Source organism: Coenobita brevimanus, chromosome 13 (assembly GCF_032717465.1).
Source record: "Coenobita brevimanus isolate Jiangsu-jjx chromosome 13, ASM3271746v2, whole genome shotgun sequence".
In the NCBI taxonomy this organism is placed as follows: Eukaryota; Metazoa; Arthropoda; class Malacostraca; order Decapoda; family Coenobitidae; genus Coenobita; species Coenobita brevimanus.
Window position 1 is genome coordinate 2,033,868 of NC_136966.1, and position 20,785 is coordinate 2,054,652.

The window sequence follows — 20,785 nt, forward strand, 5'->3', positions numbered from 1 at the left end:
ATGATTCCTGGTTGGCCAGGTTGGCGGTGACCAATGAGAAAATCCTAATCCTTTATCAATCAGAGTGAGTCACGGTGGGAAATATAAAAAAGCTGGTGTAGATGTTTTTGGGACCGTGTCCTGTCTTCTATAGGTTTTCCAGAACTTCTAGTGTTGTTTTTCTTCAATTTCGTGTGCTCAGCGTGTAACTTCCTAACCTTTACTATAAGTTAGCAGTAATCAATAGCCGGAATCTTGGCTTTATCCTAGACTTTTGACACTTGTTTCGCTTTGAAAGTCACACAAGTTTCCAAGGATGCTTGTTCTTCATGATGATAGTACAGGAATCTAAGACCCCTTCACAGCTAGGCAGCTTCACTCCGGGAAACTCAGCCAGCTGCTGACCAACCAGTCATATTTCTGAACTAGGCCTAGTTATAGCCATGGAAATCAATCATTATCTGTAAAGAAACGAAAAGTTTGAAGGACGTATGCAGCAATACCGAATATACAGTATAGTAAAAGTAAATGAGGACTCAAAAGCACTACCCAGGGTATATATATATATATATATATATATATATATATATATATGCTTCTCCCTCCATCTTGTACTCTCTGCTCTCACACTTTCATTCTCTCCCTTTCTTCACCTCTATCTCTCATCCCTTCTACCCTCATCAACTTCATCATCCGTCTCATAGGTGATCACAAATACTCCACCTACATCCATTCTTGCCACCCTAACACCAGACCCATCATTGTCACAGCACCACATACAGTACACACGCACGTAGTCGCAGGGTCCCTAAAAATGAGACTGACATATTCTCTTACATAACCCTTGTCACTGAACCTAGTAAATTAGTATATCTCTTGTTATCTCCCTAAAATTTACCCCTCCCCCTGTCAGCATTGTCACACAGGCATTTCATGAATCAAGTATTACTGTAAAGGCGGGTACATGGGTTGATAAGAAGTGCATACAAGCGACCGTGTCAGTATAATTTAACAAGCCAAGCCAGGCCCAAAATGGGGTTGTGGCTGGCTTGTTGTTTTGTTATATCGTATGAGTCATCGGGGTTTTTAGAGAGCGAGAGCGAGAGAGAGAGAGAGAGAGAGAGAGAGAGAGAGAGAGAGAGAGAGAGAGAGAGAGAGAGAGAGAGAGAGAGAGAGAGATGGTTGTAGTGTTGGGAAAGATGGCTGTGGAAAGGTGTGAACGAATGTGGTAGGGTTGTAAGAATGTGTAAATATGAATGAGTGCAGATGAGACTGTTGGGCATGAATGAGTGTAGCAGAGAATGAGAATCGGCTTTGAATGAGGGTAGGTGGGAGCAGAGACATGAATGACTGTGGCTGTGAACGAGTGTTTGTGAGTGTATGCATTATGAATGATGTAGATGTGTGCATGACTTATGAATTAATGTAATAGGGATGTGAATATGATTGAGTGTATATGAATAGGTGTGAATTAATGAGTGTAACTGGAGTGTGAATATGAATGAGTGATGATATTTTGAAAAGTGGTGTCTGTAATTGTGGAAAAAGGTGTGTTATATAGTAAGCCCCTATAATGTTTGTTTAAATGTTGATAGAAATTGATGCAGCTTTGTGTACTGTATAGTATTTAAAAAAAAAAAAAAAAGCATGAATGCTGAGTAGAGGCGTTGTGTTTTCGTGGATGAGGTTGTGTTTTGCTAAAATGAGTTCAAAGAATATGTATATAAAAAACTTAACTTGTAGCAAAATGTGTAGCATGTCGACAAGTTTGAGTGTTAATATGTTATGTTGTGTAAGCGAGGAGGTGTTTGGAGATCGTAAAGTGAAGAAGTAAATATGTAAACATTATTAATTCACACAAGTTCAAACAAGCACTCACCCGATGTAAAAACAAGCCACTAATGCACACCATCAACACCACATCAGTAAATCAAGTGTCGGACACCATTTTACGGTCTGTTTTCTTCCTCCAAAACTAATTTTCTTCGGAATGCTGCCACCACCTCGAGACATGTCCCGCAAAAAGAGCTAAAGTTTTGCGAGTCGGGAACAGCTCGAAAGAATGTGTTTGCTAGAGACGTCAGGGAAGAACAGGTGAAGTCTGTTGAAGCACTTTAGTTTAGGAGTCTTGAGAATAAAGGAAGAATGCTTAAGTGTCCCCGTAACCTAAACAAGTCGACCCAATTCAAGATAACATAACCTAACTTGAAATAATCTAATGTAACCTAACCTATTCAAACTTAACCGAATCTAATTTGTGGTGCTTTTAAGATTTCGTAGAACTCTTTCTTTTGGCAATTTATTCTGCACATTACACCTTAATATCCTCTTTATAGCTTATCCAACTTGCATCAAATTAAAATGATACCAGTATAAGTTGCATATAAGAAAATACGAAAGTGATGTATGCATAACAAATTGCATGTGAAGGGGTGCAATGAAGTCTATGACGCATACAGTATGATTTTGCTTCTAATTTAAACAGCCCAAACTTAGCCCAACCTAATCTAACCCAATGTACAGTAACGTACCTTATTCTAACCCAGTCTAATTTAGCTAACACACACAGAAGGAATGCACAAACAGTCAGTGTCGGATATAGGCAGAGCACAGATGTCTACCTAAAATACTGACTCGTGTTGCTGCTGGCTGGTTTGTCCGTTGCTGTATATTTATCTCTTCACACTGAGACTAATCCCTAGGAGAATATAATAGTTTGGGGAGAGGACGAGTTTTAAAAAATGTGGCATTACCCTGGTACCGCAATATAAACATCATGAGAAGATATTACCTGATGAATTTAACGAAGATTCTCGACATACTAACTGTGTGTCTTAGTATGTGTCTACTGTGAGTGATTTATGTTGATATTATGTTTCCTTTGCTTAGTCGTCATAAAAATTTCCCAGAAATCATATAAGAGAACAGTCATGAAGTTATTACTTACTGATAAATATTAAGTAAAGCGCCTCGTAACTCTGACGTATCCCTGTCACTTAATATCCACACTGAGCGATTTCAACTGACACATATTTTCCCTCTCTGTTGTACGATTGTTGCACCTCATTGAAATCGAACAGAAACTAAATCATAAAACATTACTTCTGAACTTTAAGGATAGAGCACCACAGTCTTAAATATCTGGGTCACCTTAGCAACTGCAGCCTCCAATGCAATTGCAGCCTCAACATGTATCTCTTGGGAATGGAGGCCGAACCTCTCGTTACACATGTCGGCTTTACCCCGCCTCAAATTACGCTTGCAAGAAATGTTTATTGAATCAATATTTTGTGTTTCACAGTCATATTTACGGTCACTGGTAATATGAATGAGGTGGCAATGAAAACCTCACAGAAACTGAATAATTATAACAACTAACCCCCTAGATCGAAGAAGTAATATGTACGTTTTTGGGTTAACACAAGACAAATTTACACAGCTTTGATGACAAAGTTAAAAAAAAATAATCGTAAAGCTAATAGTGCCGTAAGCTGATGCACCTTTGTCACTGGGGTTTGTTTTGATTTAAACCGTGAGAATTTTCCCGACTTCATCCTTACTATCATTTATTATTGCCTCCCCCCCCAATGTTACCACCTTAAAGCATCCTGTCGACAACGAAGCTTATGATAATATTTACCTGCTTACCTTGCCACCCTCCTCCGCTCCATTATTCTGTCGCCTGTCACCCTCCCCCTCCCCTCACATTAGCACATACCTCCCCCTCACACTTGCCTTCATACATCACGCTTGCAGATGTTGTCCTTTATACATGGCAGCCCACGCCATTTACCAGTGCTTGCATTTTGGTCTTGATTAATCTACTGGCGTTCACTCACACGACCTTGACTCACTTGCATCGTTTTGTTGTTGCATCATTTACTGACCATTCTTCACTCACACATTCACTCTTCTACACCATTTCACCTTTGGCTAAATACCTCTTGAATTTATCTCTTGGTAGCTTCGATATGACGCAGCAGATTCGCTGCTGGGTTATGCAAATGTTTCCTTACTCCTTCCCTACCCCTAGTCCAGTTGCGGGATATGTATCTTCAATAGTGAACTGAGAAAATGTTGATACTACAAGTTTTTTTGACTGATATATATTCACATGCCTCTATAGAACATTTTCAGCTTTGTTGGAATTGCACAAATATTGTGGAAAATTTTTAATTAGGTAACTGGCATAAATTAACATCAAATACCAAAATCAAAATATAGCTTTTAAACAAATAGACTTAGAATGATGTGTGATATCACTTTCCTTTATAAGTTTGACCCGAGGAATTCGTTTCTCATATAATTTTCATGATTTAATAACAAGGCCAATGATCAAGGTCAAGTGACTTTTGCTTTAAAAAACATATATCTCATTTGCACAAAGTACATAATGGAATGTTTATGTGATCAGTTTTCACAGTTTTCTTGTTAATGTGTTAGTTCAGTGGTGATCCGTCACTGATATGACAGAGTGGCCATATGGCCAAGTTTGAAAAGATACTTTTGTTTCAAGTTGGGTTACTTTATCATATACGTCTTCCTTCAGCTAATGTGGAATTCACTTCGGAGTGCCAGGATCATTACAACTTGAGCACGACTGCGTCAAAATAATCACGATGGCACAAAACAGGTATGCTCCTCTCAGGTAATTAGAGTCATGTATGTACGTATATTGGCCAGCTCCATGCTGCTCTTATTGTTAGTCATGTTTTTCCTTCTTGTATTCCTTCTTTCTTGTTTAGTTTTGGCAGGCACTTCTACACTTCAGAACAAACCGATTCCGACCAAATCTGGATACAATGACCAGCCGAGGACCCCGTTGTGTCCGCAAGGTTTCGGTTGGCAGGCAACCACTCGTTGCTTAGCAACGGCCCCAAAACCACTTTTTTCGTACTTTTCACGTTATGAGCTGTAGAAGCATTACTAATGGGCATAGAAAGCTCTGACTTCTTTAGGCCTACTCTCCACGTCCTTCCCTGTCGGAAGTGTCCAATCCATTTTTCCCCTCTTTCCTCTAGTTTCCGAGTGACAACCCTCCGAAGATCGGCCTCAGTGTCCCTAGCAGTCATGTTTAACTGTGGCCGGCACTTCTGCCCTTCAGAATTAACCGAGTCCGACCAAACCTGGACAATTGATAGCCTATGACCTAATTGTGCCGGCAAGGTTTTGATTGCTAAGCAACTACTTGAGGCAGCAACAGGCCTTAGCCCCTCCGAGGCCGTGGGTCAGAAAATTCTTGGGACCCAGTGGCCAACCTCGACACAATTATTGCAGATTGAACCTTTTTTTTTTTTTTTTTTTTTTACCAAACGGAAGAGAAGCTTATGGCGCACCTGGCAATGCAAGTTTTAGCTTCTTAAACCCAACCTGTGCTTCACAATGAAGCGCGAAAAAGTTTGCAAAATAACTGCTTACACGCCAGTGAAAACTAGAGCAGAGGAGTGAAAAAAAAAAAATCACTAAGAAGTATCCATATTTTCTCCCCCTCCCCCCCAAAAAAAAAATGCTGAAAAGATTTTAAATGATTAGATATATGTGTTACAATCAAACTCAGTACATCATATGGGAGATTTCATTAAAAAGAAGAAGAAATATATGATTTTTTTCGCATTTTCCCATGTTTGGATTTATGTAAGATCGAGTTATTTCTGTTGTCTGGGTGTTTTTGTGTCCAATGAGAGGTGAGGTATGGTATTTTTAGACTCTAATCAGATAAACGTCCTTCTTTGTGAGTACAGGCTGAACCACAGCTGCCCACTTAGAGCCGATCATCGTCGCCTACCTGCTTGTGTGTGTGTGTGTGTGTGTGTGTGTGTATATCATTATATTCTCTTTTCCAGGTCGATGTGTTTGATGCCGAACTGTGGAGCGGCCAGGAGCTAGCCTACATGGAACTGGTTAAGCGGAAGACTATTGAAAAACTCATCATGCTAGTGGGGAAGGGAGAACATAATGAGTTTCTGTCTCAACTAGAGACCTTACTGGAAAATGCAGAGCCATTAGTAGAACTGCATAGAAATTCCAACCGTACTGATACTTCCAAGAAATATAAGTACAGTAGAAACTTTTGCCGAGAAGCCGTCGGATGTCTTTGACGGAGAAGTCTATGCATTATATCACATAATTCGAGGGGAACCGTGCATCAGAGTCAAGGGAAAAAAGGGGTACCTGCTGTACACCACTTTTCTATACTAGGCAGCTTCTACAAAGACAGTCATGGTAAACTGGGACGGTATAGAACGCCGATCCCAAGCGTGACCTTGAGCGTTATTTATGATCTTGGGTAAGGAAACTAGGTGGAACCAAGAAAAAAGAAGACGCATCTCTGGCAAGAACTGGAAGCACAAGTCACAGTGTACTGTGATCAGGTCTGTACCTGGTTCCAGGAAGTCTGCACCTAAAATGATTCCTGCTGGAGAAATGCATGACTAATCTGATACCACATTAAGGTGAATAAATGTCCGCGAGAAAGAATGGAACGAAAGTACGTCATTGGACTGAAGGCCTAAATGAGGTCTGCACACTGTTTGATAGTTCCACGACCTGTGTGTTTCTTGTTTCTAGACTGAATCGCATCAAGTCCTGAAGAATCAAAATCAGGTTGGGATGATCATAATGATGATAATAATTATAATGAGGATGGTGAGGATGATGATTGATGATGATGATGATGATGATGATGAATGCGGTTTGATGGTTCCAACTGAAAGACTGTGGTATTATAAGCAAAGTCTAATACAGACATACTTTTACATCAGGCTCTGTTCGTTTCGTTTTGAAAGACTTTATGCACTGACGAGCCATAGTTTCTGCACACCCGCTAATCCCTCCCCAGGCTAGAGGAAATCGTAGCCAAAGTGCCACACCAAAGACCAGTTAAAGACTTAATCAAAGTGGTATTTGGAAGCTTTGACAGACTGCACGAGGAACAGGTGGCGATGACAGTGTTACTACAGCAATTTAGAAAAGCTTAGATTTACCAACAACAGGCTTTCGTTCGGTTTGACTCCCTGGCTTTGACTCCCTTCCAGACTGGGGTGAGGGTGAAGGGTGAGCAAAAACTATGGCTGGCACCTGTACAATATTGCATGAGTCAGACTTGTCCATGTGATACCACCTTCATGCAGTCTATGGCACCATTCCTGTTCCATCCTTTAACCCCTTGAATCCGGTAAAGCTTGTTATCAATTTAGTCTTGCTATGTCCTGAGAATATTCTAGATAGGAGACTCTTTACGAACTGGAGAGGTTAGAATTTGGGTGTCAGAGCTACAATAACAAATAACTTACTTGCCATTATGATCTGAAGTAAGCAGTGAGTTAATGAAGTTTACGACATTTCTAGAATTTAGCTCAGAAGTGAAGGACTGAAATAATCTCTACCGGCCAATCTAATGTTAGCATGCATTCTGTGTTTTATGCTGCCGACTCAACATGGGCACGTCAAGTATAGACTGAGAATTGTCGAGTACCATTTGCAATGCTTCCACGGAAATGCTTTTGGTTAATCAGACATATTTTGATGGGAGTATAATACAATATCATAGAGGCAAGAAATTCCGTTGCAGGATCCAAATATTACAGAAAAATGTGAGGTGCCAGTTAATACAACATCGATAATCGGCGGCACATAAAAAAAAAAAAAAAAAAAAAAAAAAAAAATCGTGTCCCGGAAAATTACCGATCCCTCCATTGCCTCAAGGTGCTGAACCACCTGAATGGGTCTATAGATCACTGATTAATGCCATATTAAAAGGTATTAAATGTATGATTTTATATACCATGTACCGTACTTTACTACTCTCAGTTAATGCCGACCCTCTATATTCATATGACCTATTCCTGTCTAAAACACTGTTCTTATAATCAATCTCCAGGACGTCCCATCCTGCCAATTATGCTGCCCTTCAACCACAGTCTTTTACATTCCCGAGTCCAATAAATCTTTTTTCACACAACGCCCTTCACATTAGTCATCTTGTCCTCTTTCTCTCTGCTCCTTCTCCTCTTTCCTTTCCTCCAATAACTACCCCGTCCTCCCTTTTTCCCTCCTGCTTATTCTTTTTCCCCTCATAATCTACTTGACTCATAAACCCGTTATACAATGGCGTGACGGGGTATGACTCGGTGAGGGGCACCGGTTTTGCGCTGACTTGTAATGAGGTGATCACACAAGGAAAAACTCGCTTATACAGACTCGCGGGAGGGCTGAGTGAGAAAGGTGACTCGGGGAGAAGACAAAGGTTAGGGAGAAGAGAGCAAGATGAGAAGAAAGGAGGAATATATCAGGAAATGGCTGAAGGAAAAAAAAAAAATGAATCAGCTTGGTATCCGGTGAAACTTGTTGGAGGCAAAGAAACAAAGGGAGAAAAACACTGGGAGTCAGATGAGAATGAGATTTGTGACTGAGAAGAGGCAGGAATAGATGGAAGAAAAAAAGTCAAGTGATTAGCAGGGACTTGAAAGATGACGAAAACACTGATCACAGAAAGTGGCAAACGCTGACTGAATCAGATAATTGTAAAAGAGTACAAAGGAGTAACTGTATACGAAAGCAAACTGCAATAAACGTAACGGCGGAAGAGTGGAAGATAATGTGATAAGGAGATGTGTGTGGAAGTAGGAACAGGAACGTACGGAAAGGAAAAAGGAGTGATTCAAGACAAATGACAAAGCACTGATCACTGAACGAAAGTGTCACTTACAGAAACAGCGAGACAAAGGTGGCAATGGTGAAGAGACCTTGAAAATGAGGTGAGGTGGTGTTTACTGCAGGATTAAATAACAAGAGAAAGCGGAAGGAAGAAATTATATTTCAGTTAGGCACAGGCAAGTTTTAAAGCCCTGAACCCTCAGTAATACTGATCCGAGCACAAATCGTGCAGGTAATGGGATGCATTGAAGGAAACTGATCTTTATTAATTTACCAGAGCAGATAACAAATAAATGAACAACTCAGAAATTCGAGAGGCAGCCAAAAACTGGAGCAAGGAGAAGATGAAAGAAAACATGATGGAGAGATGAAATCAGAAAGTTTATGAGATATGATAGAGAAGAACAACAGCCAAATAGGTCACTATGGAGAAACATGGGAGAAGCTTTAGTCCTGCAGTGGAATACTTCAGAGTCATGATGAAACTGGTTATGCTGTGTATCTACAAATGGTCGTCGACGTGTCCATAACAAAGGGAAACTCATATACAGTAACACTAGTTTGAAATGTGATATCCCTCCCTATCACGCTCTGGACAGTGAACAATAGTGCGTAATACAATGTGTGAGGTGTGAGACCCTAGCTGTCTCTGGACGCCTTTCAGACCCATTGAATCTTAACTACCATGGGTTCCTTAAAAACTGGCCAGAGTCAAAGGTAGGGATATGGCTGAAATCAAAAAATATATACGAGAAAAAAGGTCTTCTTCTTCTCTTGTTTTCCTTGTCTATTACCGAGAGAGAGAGATAGAGAGAGGGAGAGAGAGTACTGCACTCTTTCCATTCTCTCACTCTTCCTTACTCCTTCACCATCATTTGTCTTCTTTGTCCCCTTTTCGTTCTTACCATCTCTTCCACACTTTCCTTTTTCACCCTTTCCTATTTCCTTTTCCCGGTCCACCCCTTTGCCTCACCTGGTAATTAAGGCCGGTACCGAACCCCAACCCTCCCTTTCCGTCCCCCTCGACCCAACCAACCGCACCACTATACCTTTTTTTTTTTTTTTTTTTTTTCCGCCCCATCTTTTTCTACCTCCGTCCCAGCATGCCGTCCTCTCCCACGTCTATGCCTCCACATAAACTTGCTATTTTTCCTTCTACACATCGTCTCCCTCTTTTCTTCATTGCCAGTGTTTTTTCTTTTTATCCCATTCCTTCTCTTCTTCCTTTTCTTAATCATCTTTCTTCTTCTCCTCCTCCTCCTCCTCCCCCACTTTCTTCTTCCTCTTCTTGCTTTTCATTATCATCTTCATCGCCATCGCCTTATCCTCCTCCTCCTCCGGTTTTTTCATCTTCCTCTTAATCACTATCATCATCATCATCATATCATTATTATTATTATTATTATTATTATTATTATTATTATTATTATTATTTTTATGTGTATCTGAACCGGATCTTCGCCGACGACATCATGCACCTTTCATGTAAAAACAGCCTGGTTGCTACACGATTTGGCCACTAAATGCGGGTGGGTTTACAAATTTTTGGAGTCTGTTAAATCGCGGCAACAAATCGCGTTTACTGCAGGCACAGTATTTCGATCCCTTAATTCCGTGAGATCGGGTTTAGAAATTGAGGGCTTAAGATCTCTATCTGAGAGAGAGAGAGAGAGAGAGACAAACAGACAGACAGACAGACAGAGACAGAGACAGAGAGAGTAGTATTACAGCTCGTGCGTTCATGATATGAGCCGGCCAGTTCGTGGGGGAGTGGTGTGGGGACGATGATTAGATAGTAATACTATGTGTTGGGGTGAAGGTGAGGTAAGGGAAGGGGGTGTGGGTGGGGGGTTGGGTGGGGGAGAGAAGGCGGTGGAGGAAGAGTAAGGACCGGGGGTTAAGAACGGAGATGGGTAAGGAAAGGTATGGTTGAGGGTTGAGGCTTGGGGAGGGAAGTGGTTGAGGGTAAGGAGAAGGGGTGTGAGGATGAATGGAATGGTGAGACGGGGAAGAGAGGGTGTGGGGAAAGGGAGGGACGGTGAGTATAAGGGATAGGGGTGAGGGGAAGGTGGTGAGTGATCGGAAAGGGAGAAGGTGGGTGTGAACAAGACCCATACAATATAGATCGTGGATATGAGGACATGGGGTAGGGGTAGGGATGGGATGGAGGGTGAAGGAAATGATAAGAGAAGGGGGTTGCTGGTGAGAGAAAATGGCAGGGGATAGAGGAATATGTTGGTGGCTAGGATGATGATAACAGCGGAATATCAAAGTCTGTTGAATGACTGGGAAGGGTATCATTATTACAGGGAAATATCAGGGATGGGCAGAGGAGTACGAGGATGATGATGTCAAAGTACAGTATTAACAATGGGCGAAGGGACGTTAGGTCTATCATTTTAGGGAAATATTAGGGGTAAGTACAGTCAGGCAAAAAAGTTCGTCTAATACTTTACTCTGTCTACTTTACACTTACATGTTCGGTACTTTCTTTCTTTGCAATCCATACGTCAGTGGGCGATCGTGAGCCATTCTGCGTTGGTGAGATGGTTGTGCAGTGGTGTGAAAGGTATGTGTATCTGGGCAGCCTGTTCACAAGCGACGGGACCCTGTCGTCAGCCATTACCTCCCACGCACAAGCAAAAATGTGCCACATTCTGAAATTTGTGTCATTTTTGGAAAAGAATATAGACATACCATTTTATGTTAAAAAGAAAATGTTTGAAGCAGCCTTAATGTCAACCATCCTATATGGCTGTGAGTCCTGGTTCAATGGGAACTTGAGGCCAACGGAAAAATTGTATAACTGGGGTATTAAACAGCTGCTGGGAGCTCGTATGACGGCGTGCACGGACGTTTGTTACGTGGAACTCGGGTGCCCGCCACTGAAATTTTTAGTACTACAGTATAATGGGGGAGAGGATGAGGATGAGAGGGGTAAGGGAGAGGATGATTACGAGGGGGGAGGTGGAGGATGAGGAAGAGGGGGGTGGGGGAGAGGATGATGATGAGGGGGTGGGGGAAGGCAGAGGAAGCTTTTCCAGCGACTTTGGGGGAAGAGGCGCGGTATGCCCGATGACCCGTGGGTGCACGCCGTCAGGCTGACCATGGTGGTTAACACACCAACAAGTAAACACATTAAGAGTTTAATTAATAATTCTGTTGATGATGTTAAAGTCGGCATTGATCTTTAAAGCAATCAATTTCTAACTCTACATCTTCTAGAAGGCTAATTTATAATGTGTTGAACCCTACCTTAACAGTTCACGAGATCTATAAATGTCCTGGTAAAACTGGTGAGGTACACAGAATGGCATTTAGTCGGCTGCGGGTAATCAGTCACAATCTGGCGATTGAGACGGGCCTTTGGAATCGGCGTGGACGGGGACATCTCCCGGTAGCAGAGCGGCTCTGTCCATGTGGTGTTGTGCAAACAGAGTTGCATGTACTGGAGGTGTGTCCACTGACTCAGCACATACGTACAAGATATAACTTTACTTCCTGGAGTCATATCATTGGTGACGATGCTCAGTTTCCTATTGAGGAAATAATGTATAAGGTCCTTTCCTGTTTTGGCTAGTGTGTATTATAATGTTTATCATAACCTATGTTATTTAAAGTGTATTTAATTCATTTTGTATCCTCTTATTCTAACCGTGATATATCATTAGGATTTTTTTTTTTCGTAAAAAAGGTGATTGGTCAAATTGTAGTTACGTTACTAATCAGAAGTGTAATGATTTCCATCTTTCATTAAGGCTATATAGATGCACTGATCAACCCTTTAATACTTCGCTTGTTTTGTGGACCATAATTGTTTGCTAATATCTGATGTAATGTTTATCATGCTAAGGTTTATTGTTTGAAATCCTGTATGTGTAACTGGATATTATGGTCAGTAAATACTTGCTTACTTACTTACTACTGTGTGCGTGTGTGTGTGTGTGTGTGTGTGTGTGTGTGTGTGTGTGTGTGTGTGGAACTCAGCTGCGTAACGTAACGATTTCGGCGTCTTACATTGTCTGGTGAAGGAGCCAAGGGATGTGACGTCATGGGTACAAGAGCATCTCACTCATTGGTTAGGATAGAGGATGGAGCTTAGGGGAGTGACGGCATAAGTTTTGGCTCCTCCCATTGGTTAATTAGTGTAAGGAGACAATGCAATGTTCTTTTGTATATGATTAGCTGTCATCCACGTGAAGTACCTCCCAAACATCGCTTAAAATCAAGCCTAACGCTTCTCTGCTAAGCACACTGCGCTAAGTAGCTGAGTGGGTAGGTAAAGGAAGGATTTTAGAGTGGTTTTTACTCTGCTTTCATTAGTTAGATCTCGGTGACAGGCTTACGCTGCTAGTAATGGTTACAGAACATACCAGGAACAGGTGGGGGTTGCAGCTGTGGAAAAATAACAAAGATAAAATAGCTGTGAGTGGAGGGGTTGGGGAGTCGACAGTTACAGGCGAAAATTAGGGGCCATCATCCCCTAATCAAGTGGTGGTACACTGGCGAGAGGTGAGCGCGACATTTTCTCCTAAAATGGTATATTTCCGAAAAATTTGCTCTGACTGAGGGGTGAGTGCTGGGTGCTGCGATAGTTTTTTTTTTTTTTTTTTTTTTTAAGGAAGAAAAAGCCAAAGGTTTTCTTGCGTGTCTCTCGTGCTCAAGGATTGATTGCTTCATCGCTTCTGAGAGATTTAGTGAGAGGGAAGTATTCGACTTTTGTGACAGAGGATAGTCGTAACTGTGTGTTCCAGCATGAGTGGATTTTTACATGTGTTCATGGATCACTATTCTTGTCTCTTAGTTTAACTTTCTTTGTTCTCATGCAATGTTAAAGGATTAACTGAAAATCGAGGTTCTTAATGGAGGAGTGTATCTTCCGTGATGCTTGAATGTAGTTTTTGTTTGTTTCTGAAGTACATTTCACATGTGTAGGAAGGTAAGTGTGTTGGAGGAAAGGGTGCGCAAACCACATAGACTACAGCAATTAAAACAGGGTTGGAAACAAAAAGCGTTTCCCCCTCCCACACTGGCTCCAAAGTAGCTGCAGTGTTGTGTGTGTGTCTCTCTGGTCTAATGCTTCTGTTTTAATCACTCCTTTTTAAAAACACTTTTCTTGTATCCTTCTCCCATTACGGATGACATGCAACACTCTTCTTGCTACACGTTGTCAGACTACCTCTTTCCTATGTAACTCTAATACAAAGCGGTAACCGGTATCCCAGTCTTTCGTGTACTCAGCTGGTCACCTTCGGAAATGTCTTCCTTTGTCTAATTTTCCCACTATATATGTGTGTCCCAGTCTTTTAAATGCAATGTGTTCAAACTTCTCTAAATAAAAGTTATATTATCTTTTATTCAACTTCCACTGGAAAGAACAAGGTTCGAAAACTCTCAGTTTCTGTTCGTTTGTTCTCTGTATGAAAAAATAAGGGTCTAAATGAACTTGCACAATATCCTACCTTACATTTATAGAAATGTTAGCCTACTGAAATAATCACATATACGAATATGGACCTACACGCAGAATTCCTCACAGTCACATGCACACACACACACACACATGCATACATAAACAAACATTTAATACAATCACACATAGATACCCACAAACACCCCCAAATACTCAAACACACATGATCACATGTGGTCGTTTCCCATTTCAGCTAGCTTACCTGTATTAGGTGCAAAAGAGCGTCCTGTGGATCGTGCGAATTTACTGAAAAGTTATGCCATCTCCTTGTTATTTTTGCCGACAATTGTAATTAGAGTTTTTTTGAGCATCCTTTGTCTGCTCCCTTCTTATGCCGAGCTGGTTGTCTGTAGGCATCCGACCTCCCCCCTCCAAGTTCTCTCTCTCTCTCTCTCTCTCTCTCTCACACACACACACACACACACACACACACACACACACACACACACACACACACACACACACACACACACACACACACACACTGATACATCTCCCTACCTCTCTCACACGTACACCTTCCTATCCATACCGTCTTACCTAACATTTCCCCCTCACCTCTAACACTCATCCTCAACGCTTGAATGCTAATATACTGCAGGCACACTCTCTTATTTCTCATATTAATCGCTCGTCCCCTCCTTCACCACTCATCCTCACTCCTGCCGTGAACATACTCTTACGCCTCACACAGTCACCTCTCTCCCTCCCTCACTCTCTCCCACTTTCACCTCCAACACCCAGCTTTATTCGTTTCCGTTCCTCCCTTCAATTAAGGACAAATCTTCAGCTGCTGAAACTCATAAATACATGCAATTTCACAAGCTAACAATTTTTGCTGTCATTTCATTTAGCAGTTAATGCACCCTTAGAGGTTTTCTTTTGATCAGATTGTGATAATTACTTCACCCTCAGACCTCATGAGGTTTCTTAGTAGCCAGAAAAATCTCCTGCCATTAGACAATTAACGATTTGGCGTTAGACAGAGTTAAATAGATGAATTGTCCCCCGAAGCTGCGGGTTCAGTCCAGCATAATTTATTCAGCTGAGGAAAATATATACGTGTTATATGGCTAAAAGGTTACTTTATTTAAGTCTGAATTACACACACACACACACACACACACACACACACACACACACAATTATATATGTATATATATATATATATATATATATATATATATATATATATATATATATATATATATATATATTATATATATAATATATTATATATATATATATATATATATATATATATATATATATATATATATATATATATATATATATATATATATATATATATATATATATATATATATATATATATATATATATATATATATATATATATATATATATATATATATATATATATATATATATATATATATATATATATATATATATATATATATATATATATATATATATATATATATATATATATATACTCTCTCTCTCTCTCTTTCTTTCTCTCTCTATACAGTATATAACCCTACATCCTCATTTACTGGCCCTGGTTACGCCTTGTCTAAATAAATCATCAAGGCGTCACCCACACTCTGTTTATAAATAAGCCGCAAACTTGATGCCTCATATATAAAGCTGGTAAAACAAACATGGGGACGGAGCGGTGAAGGGAGGGGATATAATGAAGAGAGTGAGGGTGAGAAGAAGGAGGAAGAAAGATGTTGTGGAGAAATGAAGAAATAAAGAGAGGTGAGAAGAGGGGGTAGAAGGAGAGAAGAAGGGAGGGAAATGGAAAACGAAATAACTGAAAGGAGGAAAAGGAGGAAGGGAGATTGAAAGCAGGCGCAGTCAAGAGCGAAAAAAGGAGGAACAGGGCTTTTAGTACGGTACGGTATGTTACGGAATGTTTTTCCGTACTCCGTACCTGGCTGCAATGCAGTAACGTTATTTCGTACCGTACTCTCAACTATTTTTGTGTATCGTAAAATACGGAAAAAACACTGTGCCGTAATTCCGTACTTTTATATTGTCACAAGCAAAACTAATTTACATCGATGTAATCCTCTATTTATGAGCATTTTAACAGAGTATATGTGTGGAGATGCGAAGGAACATTTAGGAAGTGACTGTAGATGTACTGTAAATATGCTGTGATGACTGGAAAAAAAAATAGCCTAGAACCTGAAAAACTTCCGGTCGTTATAATAATAATAGTTTATCTGTAAATGCAATGATAAAAATAATAACAATAACAGTAATTATTAATATTATTCACCTTCTGTTCGAGATAAGCCTAAGATATTTGTTGTGACTGGTAAAACAATTTTGCTAGGAAATTTTATTGATTAGGGCCATGCAAGATAATTTGGCCATGTACTTGGGGGCATTCACTATCCACTCACTCGTTGTTGTGCTGCTGTCGGGTGCCTTCCCTTTCATCTCTTCCTTCCTTCCTTCTTTCCTTCCTTCCTCTTCTGTTTTTCTTTCCTTCATTCTTTCCTCTTCCTTCTGTCTACGGATGACTCTACGCTGAGTGACAAGTCAATTGGTTTCCTGTGCACCAGGAAATAAGGAGAAAGGTTGTGGGGTGAGAAAAGCAAAGAGAGAGAAAAAGAAGGTGGGCGCTGATGGACAGAAATATGAGTAGAGAGAAGAAGCTGTGGCGAGAGGAGGAGGAGGAAGAGAAGAAAAACAAGGAAAGAAGAATAGCAGAAATAAGAGAGAGTGGGTGAGGGGATGAATTAAAAGTGGGATGACGACGGATATAAAAAAAAGTTGACGAACGAAAGAGGAAACGAACAGGAGACATGAAAAGAAACAATTGTGTAAGAAGGCAAAAGGAAGAGAATATAAAGAGAGGCCAAGAAACGGTGAAAGGCGAGAGTAGGGAAGATTATGGAGAAAGGAATAAGGAAAGAAGCAGAAAGGATGGGACATTGCAGGAAAGGAGGAGGAAAATGAACAATATATGAAAGAAAGAGAGAAACAATGGAGAGTGGAAGTGAGGGAAAAGTTGATTAGTTAGATGGCAAGAGAACTGAAGAAACAAAGAAAAAAAAAGAAAAGATACGAGGAAGAAGAAAAAATTATAAAGGCCCAAGCAAAGTAGACGGGAAAACAAGGACGATGGAACGTGAAAATGAAAGGAAAGAGGAGAAGAAAATCAAGAGAGATTTCATCAGAGGAAAGAAAGTGGGAAAATCAATAGTGAAAAAACATGTGAAGAGAAGGAATTAAGAAAATAAAGAAAACATTAAGAGAAATTGAGAGATGAACGTGGAAAAGAGAGATAGAAGGATAAATGGAAAAGAAAATCAAAAGAAACCCAGAGTAATGATGAGTCAGGAGACCATTAGTGAAGAGACAGGTAAACGTCTGCCATATGGACACCTGACGCCCTACTTACCACAAATATAAACAAACACGGGGACAGCTGTGTGCCTTGAGACGGATGAACGAGAATATAAGGGAAGGAGGGGGAAGGGCGGGGAGGAGGAGGAACAGAAGCAGCAGCAGGAAGAAAAGAAGGAGGAGGACAAAGATGAGGAAAAAGTGGAGGAGGAGGAGGAGAAGAAGAAGAAGAAAAGCCTGAGGAGGAGGAGGAGGAGGAGGAAGGAGAAGAACAGGAGGAGGAGGAGGTAGAAAAGAGGGAAGGGGGGTGGAGAGGAGACTTTTTTAGTGCAATGATTTAGGAGCCATCTTCACGTGCTCTGAGATGGTAAAAAGTTTCACTTTAAATATATCCATATTTTGGGATAGGAAGTTTTTGTCCTGGCTACCCTGCCTACAGATCAGCTTTGGGGGTGTCAGGATTTTGATATATAGGTAGGCTACGTTGCTAGATAGATAGGCTGATTGCTTGATAGAATTTAAGACAAACTGAAGAAAAATATATTTCTCCTTCAGGATACTACAGTACAGTACTCTTGGTGAATTTGATTTAGATATGTCAAAGTCCTTCTGCCATTTTGACGCAGATATTTTATATCGTAACTGTTCTCTTACGGTTTCTATCCATGTTTCTGTAGCTTCATCTCAAGCAATGTTCAGGGGCGTTAATTTCTTGAAGCTAGATGTCGTCCTTTTCAGAATACTACAACTGCCACCAGACATTTTGGTAAAGTTGGAAAGAGCCCCTTTTACCTTCGGATTTATCAGGGCTATATCTAACCCTTCGAGTTCAAGAAGTCTGTCCTAAGCTTAATAAATTCGCCAGAGGATGACAAGAATAAGATGAGAAAGATAGTCCAGGAGTCAATGGGTTTGGCCGTGTGTAGGGTACAATTCTCATGTGTGAGGGAACTCACTACATACAGCACTTCTAAACACGGGAGTCAAAGATTTATCGTCTCAGAACTGTTCTCCTCTTATTGACTCCCTTCAGCCTCTTCTCTTTGATACAGTGTTACATCTCTCTAGTTCAAAGGTCACTGCTATTCTGACATACCTAACTGGGTCCAGTGCTCTTTACCCTGGGCACTCAATTCTCGTCTAACCAAGATCTCACATCCCTTTCTCTCCAACTATTTAATGGCCAGTCCTTCATGTACACAGCCGGTCAGCTCTGGAACTGTCTATCTCAGTCTGACTTCCTCTCTGTCAGTCACCCTCGGTCTTTTAAGTGAAATTAATCCAGGCGTTTCGAAATGAAAGGTTATCGATTTTGGCTTGTTTTTAATCAACTTTCTCTGCACAGGACAACTTCTACATGCTCCCATCCTTTGGTTCATTCACTTCTGCATAAATGAAATCAAGTGCACCCATGTGATGAAAAATCAATAAAACACTGAGAACTTTTTTTTTTTTTTTTTATAAATAACAGAATGGAGGAAGGAAAAACAAATGGGTAAAAAAAAAAATAATCCATACACCAGATTACTGGTGTCCTCTGTTCATAAAATATCTGTAACAATTAGACTTGAACAGTTGTGGGTTGAAATTTGGGGGAAAACAACTCTGGGGAAGCGAGTTCCAGAGAGATGCAGTTCGGGGAATGAAAGAATTCTGATAGGCAGAAGTTCTGCAATATGGTTGAGTGACATTCCAGTCATGAGCGCTACCAGATGCCCGTGTAGCACGAGGGAAGGCATAGGGAGGTGGCACCATGGACGCAACTTCGTCTGAGCATTTGCCAAAAAAATATCTGTAAAATAATGCAAGGGAGGCAACATTCCTTCTTACTTGCCAGGAAGGTAATTTATATGTAATGGCAGGGTTGTTAATGATTCTAACAGCTTTATTCTGAATTTTGTCTAGTTGTCTTAATGCAACCTCTCCACAACCATTCCACAAGGGTGAGCAATATTCAAGCTGAGAGCGCACATGACTCTTATAAATTATAGCTAACTGCTCATCGGCGAAGAAGTTACGGACTCTGTACAATAATCCAAGTTTCTTTGAGGCGGTTTTAGCAAGTGATCTGACAAGAGAGGTCCAGCTGAGGGCACTGTTAAGTGAGACACCAAGAATTTCAATACTTTTGGAGATGGGAATATTAGTAGCACTGAAGGTAATATACGAATCTGGCAATATCTGTCTATTAGTAAACTGTATATATTTAGTTTTACTAGCATTAAAAGAGACAAGGTTGTTTTGTCCCCATTCACTGATTGTAGATATATCTTGATTTATGGAGATGGCTGTACTGAGTTGAGAGGTAGAGATATTAGACTTTGTAAATGGAAGTCTGAGTGTGAATGAACTATGTAGTGTTGAGTCATCTGCATATGAGTGAATGGAATTGTGAGTGACAGATAAGAGATCATTAATATGAACCAGAAATAGGGTTGGTGCCAGAACTGATCCGTGCGGCACGCCGGCGTTAATTGAGTGGAAATTCGAATATACATCATCTACTTTTACTCTTATTTTCCTGTCACTAAGTTAAGAAGAAATCAAAGGAACAAAAGACGTTAGTCCATAGCAAGGGAGTTTGGACAGCAGGGAACGGTGCCATACTCTGTCGAAAGCTTTAGAGATATCAAGAGCTGCTGCATGAGTTTCTCCAAAAAGATAAATTGATTGATGGATGGTATGAGTTAAGAGATTGAGTATGTCAATGGTGGATCTTTCGTGGCGAAAATCGTATTGTCTATCACTAATTAAGTTGTTGGATTCAAGATGTTTAACAATATGCTTATTAATTAAAGTTTCAAATACCTTACCAAGAGAAGATGTGACAGCTATTGGTCTGTAATTGGAGGGGTCAGACGAACTTCCTTTCTTCGGAACTGGGTGGATATTGGCTTCTTTCCTTGAATTTGGGAATAAAGAAGTACGTATGCATAGTCTGAATAATTTAGCTAGGACAGGGGCAAACTCAGGGGAACACTTTTTCAAAACAATTGGCGGAATTCCATCTGGGCCTGAGCTTTGTTGGTAGGTAAATTGTCTAGGATGGATTTTACATATCTTGTCTGTATTTTAAGTGGGGCAATTTCGGGAGAATCAGTTCCAGTACTGAGACATTCTGGCTGGTATCATCTATGGTAGAGTTTCTGGCAAAGGTACTAGCAAAGATATCTGCTTTCCCACGTGGGTCATTTGTAATATTGCCATCTGAAGATTTTAGTGGGGGAATGGAAGATGACTTGTTAAAGTTATTATTGAAAGAATTAAGAGTTGACCAGAATATTCTATTGTCATTAGGGTTGTTAAGTAGTTTTGATGCTTGCTTTTGAAGAAAGTTTGATTTAGATA

General features: G+C 40.5%; 1 protein-coding gene across 1 annotated transcript in view; it reads left to right on the forward strand.

Annotated features, from left to right (window-relative positions):
• The first annotated feature begins 4,598 nt into the window (after window positions 1-4,598).
• LOC145414570 (uncharacterized) overlaps window positions 4,599-20,785 on the forward strand; it is a 28,951-nt gene continuing 12,764 nt past the window's right edge. The window contains exon 1 of the mRNA XM_080284092.1: window positions 4,599-4,627. Within this exon, the coding sequence (XP_080140218.1) occupies window positions 4,599-4,627 (29 nt within the window). The remainder of the gene's footprint in view (window positions 4,628-20,785) is intronic.